We start from the raw sequence: 10,115 nt of genomic DNA on the forward strand, positions 1-10,115 counted from the left end.
TGGATCGTCTGAAGGAATAAAAATGGGCTGGAGGGTTAGGATTCTAGTGTTATAAGAACTAGTTCATACTACATCCTTGTGTCTTTGGGCTTGGATTGGCTAATACCATTCTCGATATTTACATTTGACAAAGGCATTCTGCTGGGTTCCCTTTAAATACTAAGAAAATCTGCCGTGCTGTTCAAAGTATGGAATGTCCAGTGACTGGACCTGCCAATTGAGGACCAAGCCATGATATTACTATTATAATAATATTTGGCACATGTGCCACTTTGGGGTATACTTCAACTCCAAACTACAGCACTGAGAGTATATTAAACTTTCTGCATCCTTTCTTTAATTTTAGAATCCCCTAAATCCGGAGATCAAAATAGAAACAAAGCTATTTCTCATAGCTAAAGATTTTTCTTTCTGTTTGTGGCTGGCCCACCAGGGTTAGTTTTGCCCAGGCTTCCCTGACTTTCCAGGATTGTCCTACCCTAGTGGCATGCAGACCTCAGCTTATTACCCCCACCAAACCTTGGGACTACATATTGGTAGTGTCTAAGAATCACAAGTTAACACAAGAGAAAGAATGCAAACTTTGCCTCTTTTCTGATTTGCATTTGCCTGTTTTCTTCTCTCATCCCTTTGAATTGTTGCTTATTAGAAGCACCCTAGGCAGATTGTTTTTTTTTTTTTTTTCCTAGGCAGAGAATGAGGTCACTGGTGAATCTGCTTTTCTTTTTCTGTTATGCCACATCTACTGTATACTAGAAATTTGCTAAGTTTTCAGGGAAGTAAGGATTACCTCTGTATGTTCCAATAATGCGCTACACTATCCTATCTTGTCATTTCAGTGAAATTTGTCTAATGTGTAATGGACAGTGTTTATCTCAGCAACATCTTGTTTATGTCAACAGCATCTTGCCTAGTGCATACAGTTTTTGCCAACATGTCTGACATGATAAGCAAAACAAAACACAACAAAATGTAAGGGCTGGTGAGACGGCTCAGTGAATAAGGACACATGCCACCAAGCCTCATGATGTGAGTTTGATGTCCAGAGCTTACATGGTAGAAGGAGAGACCAAGTCCCATAGGTTGAACTCTGAGTTCCATTCAAATACCTTGTCATGTGGGTCTCACCGCCCCCCAACAAATAAATGTAAAAACAAATACAGTGTTACTGATCTACTTCAATTTACATAAGCTTTTTATATAATATCGATATAGCCACCCATCAGAAGCTAATTTGTACATGTTTGTTTTCTTTCTAGAAAATGGAGTCTACATCATTATTGCCAACATTTTTAGATGCAGATCTGACAGTTTTACGTATTGAGTGTCTTCCCAAGGATATTCTTGTGAAATTTCAAGGCAAAAATAATTGTGTGTGTCAGTTTGACTATCACATATTGCAGAGGGAAATACAGTATATCCCCAAAGTGAAGGACAATGTGGGCATTGATGAGTTTTGCCTGGTGGAGGAAAGAGCGACTGGAGAGTGGCAGAGAGGAAGAGTTGTGGGAAAGAAGAATGAAGTGTACACAGTGCTTCTCATTGACCGGGGAGAAGAGCTGAGGGTGGATGGTACTCGCGTAGCCTCCGCTTGCAAAAAGTTATTTGAACTCCCGCCCAGAGTCATATTTGGCATCTTTGCCAACATACTCCCAGTTGGAGAGAAATGGTCTCCCAAAGCTTTGAATTATTTCAAGTCACTGGTAGGAATACAGCTGAAAGGCAATATGCAAACTATTTTGCCTCTTCAAATGATTCTGCTTGAGGCACCCAAAGTTATATCTGGGGTTCTTGAATTACAGTTAGGAAGATTTGTCGATAGGGATACATTTCGTCTCATTGTGGAAATCTTAAAGGAAATCCCCCAGCCCATGCCAGACTTACTACAACACACAAGACCCGAGACATCATTAAGTAGCAATAGAACTTTGCTTGATGTTCAGTATGTCCTAGATAATTTCCAGCCATCTTTACCAGTGGGAGGTTTAGACAGCATCAAAGTGTCCTGTGCACTGAGCCCCAGTAAATTTTATTGTCAACTGCTTAAGCGGATTCCAGAGCTAGAAGACTTGACAGACTGTATGAGTGTGCATTACAACAAAGCTGGTCAAGAGACTAGCCCCACTTGTGATAATTTTGGACTCCTGTGTGTTGCTAAAGCGACAAATGGACAGTGGCAAAGAGGAATTCTCCAGCAGCTCCTGCCTGATAATCAAGTGAAAATTTGGTTCATGGATTATGGCAGCACTGAGTCTATACCCTCCATTCACGTGAAGAAACTGAAACAGGATTTTCTTTTTGCACCGTTGTTTTCATTTCCATGCTCTCTGACATATTTACACAGTCCAGACCAAGAAGTAAGAAAACAGCAACTTACTGTGTTTAAGCAAGCCCTCTTAGGACACATAGTAAATGCCCACATTGACTGGTTCAGTGAGGATGAACGCTTGTATTATGTGACTTTGCAGTCTCAAGAATCTGCAGTTAATTCTAAGTGCCTGCCTAGGACGAGGGGCACACAAATACGTTGTTCTGCATTTGAGTCAACCATTTCCAATGCTTTGAGTGAGGCAGGTGCTTTTGAGACAGACAGCTTTGCAGTTGATAGTTTTATTGGAAATGTTGAGCCCTCAGTGGGTGGACTAAATGAAAAGGATGACTTAAAAGCAGGTTTTCCTATTAGAACTGTCAAAATGGAGACAGAAGCTACCTACATAGCATTTGTAGTGAATGTATTGAACCCATCAAGTTTCTGGGTACGCATTAACAAACATCAGAACGAATTTCAAGACATAATGAAAACTATAAATAAGTTTTATAATGCGCCTGAAAATGGTGAACTAACTCTGAGAAACCCTAAACCTGGACTATTCTGCTGTGCCAGATATAGCAAGGATAGATGTTTCTACCGAGCCATCATCACTGACATGAATTATTATCAGGTTAATGTTTACCTCTTGGATTATGGGAATACTGACTCCATACCATTTTTTGATGCAAAAATTTTGCTTCCAGAATTTTGTGAGTTGCCTCCCTTAGCCATACACTGTTCACTTGCAAACATATCTCCAGTCACAGATGTATGGATAAAGGCAGCAACAGATTATTTTAAAAAAATCGTTTCAAACAAAGCAATTTTGCTTCAGGTTATAGCAAAAAGAGACAACAAGTACATGGTGAATATTCAGAATATTGAAGCCCCTGACAATAGCGATGTTGTCTCTCTAATGCTACAAGCCGGATATGCTGGATATGCCAGATCTGCAGAGGTAGCATCAGATTCCCCCAGATCTAGAAGAGACTGTTCAGTGCTAAAGTTAAAATCTAAAGATTTATTTCATGGTAAAAATATTGTGGTCTCTGTCCCTGTCAAAAGACCTAAGCCTGAGAAGACTCATTCCAGTAAGCTGAAAGAAAACATCTCATCTTTTTGCAGGTTCCTGGATTTAAATTTTTCTTTCAACTTATTTTTTGAACCCAACTCATCACCACCTTATAAGGAATATGTGTTCAAACCAGGAAAACTTCTCAAAGTCAACTGTTCTTATTGCCATGGCCCAGGTGATTTTTCATGCCAGCTTCAGTGTAAGTTAGAAGATTTAAAATTACTGATGGAACAAATTCAAGATTATTATAGCATCCACCCAGAGCCGTATCAGACTGGGAAGGTGGCTTGTGTTGCTAAGCATTCCAGAGACGGGAGGTGGTACAGGGCTGCCATCTTGACTCAAGCATCAGAACAAGAAGTTGAACTTATATTTGTTGACTACGGCAACCAAGAGCGAGTTTTCATTAAAGACCTCTGTGCTATCAACCCGCATTTTCTTGCTTTGGAAGCCCAGGCTTTCAGATGTTGTCTCAACTATTTAGTTGAGCCCATTACTTGTAAACTACTAGACTGGCCAGAAGAAGCATCCAGAGACTTTAAAAATTTCATTTCTTCATGTGGAGGCTTACTCACCTGTATCGTGTATGCCTTAGTTCTCATACACCCTAGATGCTTATACAACTTGGTGGATTTACAATCATCACTTACCAGTGCAAGTGAATTTCTCCTTCATCGTGGCTCCACCCACTACAGTGTTTTATCAAGACCACTCCCATTTTCAGTTAGTCTTTACAGTTACTATTACTCTTCCTTTGATATAAAGATTGGAAGTGAAGAAGATGTGTATATATCTCATGTGTATAGTCCCAAAAAGTTCTTTTGCCAGCTTTGTAGAAACAGTAAAGACTTAGAGATGTTGGAGACAAAAATCACAGAGATGATTAGCCTCAAAATGTGTTCAAAGTATGAGTGGAACAGAATGAGACTGTGCATCTCTAAATACATAGAGGATGGGCTATCGTACAGAGCTTTGGTAAAGCCAACAGAGTCGTCTTCTGGCCCTTGTGTTTATTTCGTGGACTATGGGAATGAACAATTTGTAGAAGAAAATATGCTCTGTGCCATTTCTGATCAGTTTCCAGAGCTGCTGTTTACACCCATGCAAGCGATTCAATGTTTTCTGTCAGATCTTCGAGATATCGATATTCCAGGAGAAATCAATAGATGGTTTGAAGACAATTTCTTAGGGAAACCATTAAAGGCTGTAATACTGTCTAGGGAATCAGATGGGCAGCTTGGTATAGACTTATATGATGGGTATCAACATATAAATCAGACAATAAAATTGCTACTTAATGTTTATGGAGAAAAACATTCTGAACAAGCATGGCATGCAGAAAAGAATCAGAGGTTAAATCAGGCGTCCCCTCTTCCTTTGAAAGAAAGCACGGAAAGTAACTGTTGCCACGGTACCATAAATAAAACTAGCCTCAGAACACATTTTGTGAACAAAACAGATCAATTGATGCATCCCCAAAGCATATACACCAGGCGTTTGAAGCCATCCATTTGTTATAAAGTTAAACCCACTCCAAAAAGCAAACTGAAGAAGTCCTCGAAGGATGGATTCAAACATGTAAAATTTGCCCCTGGGTCTGTACACATTCTTAAAGACAGTGAAATGGGTCCCACGTCAGGAGAGATGGTAACAAAATTATTTACCAAAGACGTAAATCAATCAGCTTCTCAAAGCCTGTGCATCCTTATTACACCTCCAATCACAAAGAGTCCTCAACCCCACGTCAGCCTGAGTACTCAGGTCAAAGGGTCAGTACCCATTATCCATCATCCAGCCAGTTTTCATGTTCCACTTGCTGGGAATAGAAATAAAGCAACGGAACTCACTGATGCTCTAAATGAAAGGACAAGTAGCCAGAAAACTCAGTACTGCCTGAGCCCTCTGGTGAGAGATCATGTAGAACACTCTAATGACCATGCCATGTCCAGAGATGTTTCTAAGAAAGTGTTGCCTGAAGGGTCCTTTGAAGTGGAAGTTTTTGATCATGGTAATACTGCCATAGTAAATGGAGCTAAAGTTTATTCAATTAACTGGGAACTCTTAACTATCCCTCAGCTGGGAATTTATTCTTTTCTTCATAGGATAAGGTGGAATGGGCCCATTGAAATATGTAAAAGCAAAATTGCAGATTATTTTGCGTTGGCAGTAACTAACAGAACAGTTTCTTGTGAATTTTTGAAGATGCATGATCAGAAGTGGGAAGTAAATATAACCTGTTGCGATAAGTGTGTCATCAAGAAATGTCTGAGGTGGTCACCACGTCCGAAACGACAGAAGGCAGCCTTGCAGACGCCTCAGCTCTCCTCTCACAAAGTTAGCATCCATGAAGACAATGACGGGAAGACAGGAGGAGTAAACACGTGTGAAGGTGCCATTCTCTTCCAACCATTCTTCCAAAAGCTGGTTGAAACTCCTTTTGAACTTTTAAGACATGGACACCTTGAAAAAGATGAAATGTTTTACGTTCCACAGAATGGGCAATTTCATGCGACGGTACCAACAAATCAGAAAGCATTAGATTTAGCACTATTAATTACCAATGAAAAGAAAAATCCCTGTTTATTATCAGTGGATAGTATTAAAAGGGAGTTAGAATTTTTGGCAACATCTAAAAGATATTTAAAGTGGTCCCAGCCCCAAACAGAAGAGCAGAGGATGGGTGAGAAAGTACTTGCTTTTTTAATAGATCACGGACGGCACGAAGTAGTGCACATAAATAATACCAAGGTACATAGTGGTGAGATCATAAATATTCTAAGGCACGGTGTACCTCATAAATGGACTTGGTTTACACATTCTACCCTTGAGTTCATTGTGTGTTTATTTGCTCATTTGGAAATGAGCATCCTTTCCCTGAAATGTTTAGACCATGCTTGGGAAGTAAACATTTTGGTAGATGGCATGTTGCTTCTGGCATATTTAAATGTGGAAGAACAGAAACCACGGTCTTCAGGTACTGTTTTTGGTCTGGGCCCTGACACCCTTCTGTCTTCGTGTGCTACCCGGCCATTTGTTTGGGCACCACTCCAAAATGGTAGGTGGTATTGCGGCATCGCTATTGCTGTCCACGACCCCTTAGACTTCTGTGTGCAGTTAGAGGATTTCTTTGATACAATGAAATACCTCTTTACCTTGTTTTCAGACATGTCAGAGCCCTTGCAAGCGCTGCCTCTGGAGCTCCTGATTCCTGGTTCAAGTTGCTTGTTTAAAAGTGAGTTTGACGACCAGTGGAGCAGAGCAGAAATTTCTGAAGTTTCTGATCAATCTTTACATCTTGTTTTGATTGACTATGGACTTTCTGTTTATGTACCTAATTCAGAAGCAATAAATCTTAAATCTGTACCCGAAAAAATTATGAATTTGCCAAGGCTGAGCTATCCATGTAGCCTGTTTGGTGCCTTGCCTGTTACAGGGAATCTGTGGAATAATGAAGTCAGACAGTGTTTTCAAGATTTTCTGAGCAAACCAGGGCTAGTTTTTCGGTTTCGGGAGTATAGTCCTGCAGCAGTATCGGAAGTGGACGTCGTTCATGAGAACGACAGTGTAGCAGATGTGCTAGTGGCTTCCGGTCTTGCCGTGCATCCTAAGGATTCAGCCCACCCTGGTGGCATTCCTGCTAGCGGATCTAAGAAAGCCCGGCGTAAACCACAGAGCCATCCTGTCTGCCCACTGTTGGGCAAACACTGTTACAGAAAGGAAAGTATTAATTACAGCACCGACAAACAAAAGCTACAGAAGAAGCATACAAAGAGGAGGAATGTTTCTAGATGCCTCTTAAGGGAAAGCCGTGTTAGTGAAAAATTACATTCTGGAAATGTAAAACTGAGAAGAAGCGTCGTTGGTGGGAAACTTAACTTCCAAGGTACAAGTTTGTTTGAGATATATGCAGCAGATGCATCTGGAGGACCACCTGATTGTTTGCAGAACGCCACGGGCTGCTTTGAAAGCATTTGTGAAAACCTATCAACTGAAGGATTCCAGGAAAAGAGTTACACAATGGACCCCAAAGCAGTGGGTGTTAATGAAAAAATTTCAGTAGAACATTTGAAAAGTAAGTCACTGTTTTCAAAGGAGTTTCTATTTTTGAGTCTTTGTTTTTAATGGACTAAAATTGTTTGGAATAAAAATATCATATTACAGAAAAAAATTCTTACTAGAGAATCTGAATAGAGATAGGCACATGGTGTCTTGTGGCTGCAATCCTAGAACTAAACAGGCAGAGGCAAGCAGATCACCTGAGGCTAGCCCCAGCTGGACTGTGAGTCCCAGGGCAGCGGACACTGCATAGGAAAACCCTGTCTAACAAACAAACATGATAACTTGGTGGGTAAAATGTTGTTTTGCCACCTTTACCATTTCTGAATGGCAAATTTTTTAGATTTTAGTAAAGGGTAGCTATTTCCACAACCACACACATGCACACATATGTGACATTTTATGAAGGCTATCAAGAGCCTCGTACAACTCGGGAGGTTGTCGGAGTTCAGGTTGACAAATCTTTCTCTGGTTAGCTAGCTCTTAGGCTCCTTTTTGCAGAATCAATTTTCTAGGATTCACATTATTTTGTAACAGATAAATTATGTATCTAGGTACTTTTGAGTGTATTGCTAGCATATTGCTAAGTCAGTTAAATTTATTGAACAAACTAAAGTGTATTTTCTCTTAAAGCCATTAGACGTAAAATAGATTCTAAGATAGTACTAAGATTTTGCTATTGTCTGATTTTTCTTATTTGCATTTTATTAGCTTTTCTGTATGGATTATTTACTGTTGGTTTTATAGGCAATGATGTTCCTTCTTGATGAATGTTTGTTCAGACTTCTAAATAATGCTTATCACATATCTCAAATTATAACTCACATAATCACAGATTACACTCTTTCAGTGAGTAGAAATGTCTTGTGTTTACTGATACACAATTGTTGTAATGTATTTTATTTGAGTTCACATTTACAGTGATCACAGTTGTAAGGAGTGCTGTGAAACTGGACTCTTTTTCATCTAGCTTTTAAACCTTTCATTGTTAAACTAGTGCATGTGATTGTGGTAGCAGAGAGTGGTTTGCTATATTCCAGGCACTGTGTTAAAGAGTTATATATATTCTCTCACCGAACACTTACTGAAACACTGTGATGGAAGCTGGTATTAATGTTCAAGTGGGGACGCAACCTTCGCCCCCCACCCCAGTTTGCCTGAATTGCAAGTCACTTTATCCATGTTTGTTGTTTTGAAGCAAGGCTGGGGCTTAGTAGACAGGGTTTTAATATAGATTTACACATGGCTGTTAGAGAGATAGAGTGCTGGGGGTTAAAGGAAAGCATAGTAGTAGCAGGATGTGGTGGCACATGCCAGGATTTAGAAGGCAGAGCAAGGAGTTATATGTATGTTTGAGGTCATCCTGGTCTACTTGTTAACAGTCAGCCAGAGATACATACTGAGAATGTATCTCAAAAGATAAACAGAACAAGACAAAACATATCAGAACATATACTTCCAGGTTATGCCAAACACAATGGCATTTAACTGTCTTGCATATGATTCTGGCAGCAGCAAGAGACCCCAGCATTTTGGAGATGCCAATACCATAGGTGACCACCAGGAACAGTAGCCATGGAGTGGAGCTGGCCTGAGCTTAGAAGACAGGCTGTGTGTGGTGCAAAGGGCCTAGCCAGAAAAATGACTAATTAGAAAAGCCTGTGGGGCATTTTCTTTATTAGTGATTGATGAGGGAGGACTCAGCCTATTTTGTGTGGTGGTACCATCTCTAGGATGGTGGTCCTGCAGTCTTATACAAAAGCAGGATGAGCAAGCCATGGGAAGCATGCCAGTAAGCAGCACTCTTCCGTGACTTCTCCGTCAGTTCCTGCCACCAGGTTCCTGACCTGCTTGAGTTCTTGTCCTGACTTTTTTCAGTGATGAACAATGATGTAGAAATGTAAACCAAATAAACACTTTCCTCCTCAAATTGCTTTGGTTATGGTGTTTCATCACAGCAATGGTAACCCTAACTAGGACGATAGACCAAGAATTAAATTAAAATGTTTTTGGTTTAGAAAAGAATGTAGTGGCATATTTGTTTAAGTTTTTTTTTCAGTAAAGAAGTTATTTAAATAATTTATCACTTTTATTCTATGTGCATTGATATTTAGCTTACATGTTTGTCTGTGTGAGGGTGTCAGATCTTGGAGTTGCAGAGAGTTGTAAGCTGCCATGTGGGTGCTGGGAATTAAACCCAGGTCCTCTGGAAGAATGGTGGTACTCTTAGCCACTAAGCCAGCTCTCCAGTCCCATCAATAGAGAAGTTATGTAAGTGCACCATACAGGTTAAGGAGATGATAAACTGTAAAATTTGGTTAAAAAGATCAGTGGGATCAGTGGAACTGATATGTCACACAAGTAACAAGGTAGTCTAGGCACATGTCTTAGCTCTAACTATCAGTTATAATACTGAGATTTTGTTTTTATGTTCCCTTTTCAGTTTAATGTCTAGTTTCCTGTATATTTTACTTATTATTCTTTGAGAATTTCTCACATCTATACAGTGAACTCTGATCATTCTTGGTTGGCTGGGATGGATGGTTTCTTTACCTATAGGTCACTTTAGAGAGAGACAAAGACAGTGCTAGTGACTAAAGCTGAATGTCTGGGCCACTGGCTTGGAATTGTAGCAGCTTAGGAAGCTGAAGCAGGCATATCTAAAGCTTTAGC

The 10,115-nt window shown here is 40.0% G+C and overlaps 1 protein-coding gene across 1 annotated transcript; it reads left to right on the plus strand.

The window, feature by feature from the left end:
- Positions 1-1,262: 1,262 nt before the first annotated feature.
- Positions 1,263-9,890, plus strand: Tdrd15 (tudor domain containing 15). Its single transcript, XM_055621794.1, has 2 exons — positions 1,263-7,458; positions 9,886-9,890. The coding sequence occupies exons 1-2, from the start codon at positions 1,263-1,265 to the stop codon at positions 9,888-9,890; spliced, it is 6,201 nt and encodes a 2,066-aa protein (XP_055477769.1).
- The last annotated feature ends 225 nt before the right edge of the window (positions 9,891-10,115 follow it).

This window comes from Psammomys obesus, unplaced genomic scaffold (genome assembly GCF_907164565.1).
Source record: "Psammomys obesus unplaced genomic scaffold, mPsaObe1.curated_primary_1811, whole genome shotgun sequence".
Classification (NCBI taxonomy): domain Eukaryota; kingdom Metazoa; phylum Chordata; class Mammalia; order Rodentia; family Muridae; genus Psammomys; species Psammomys obesus.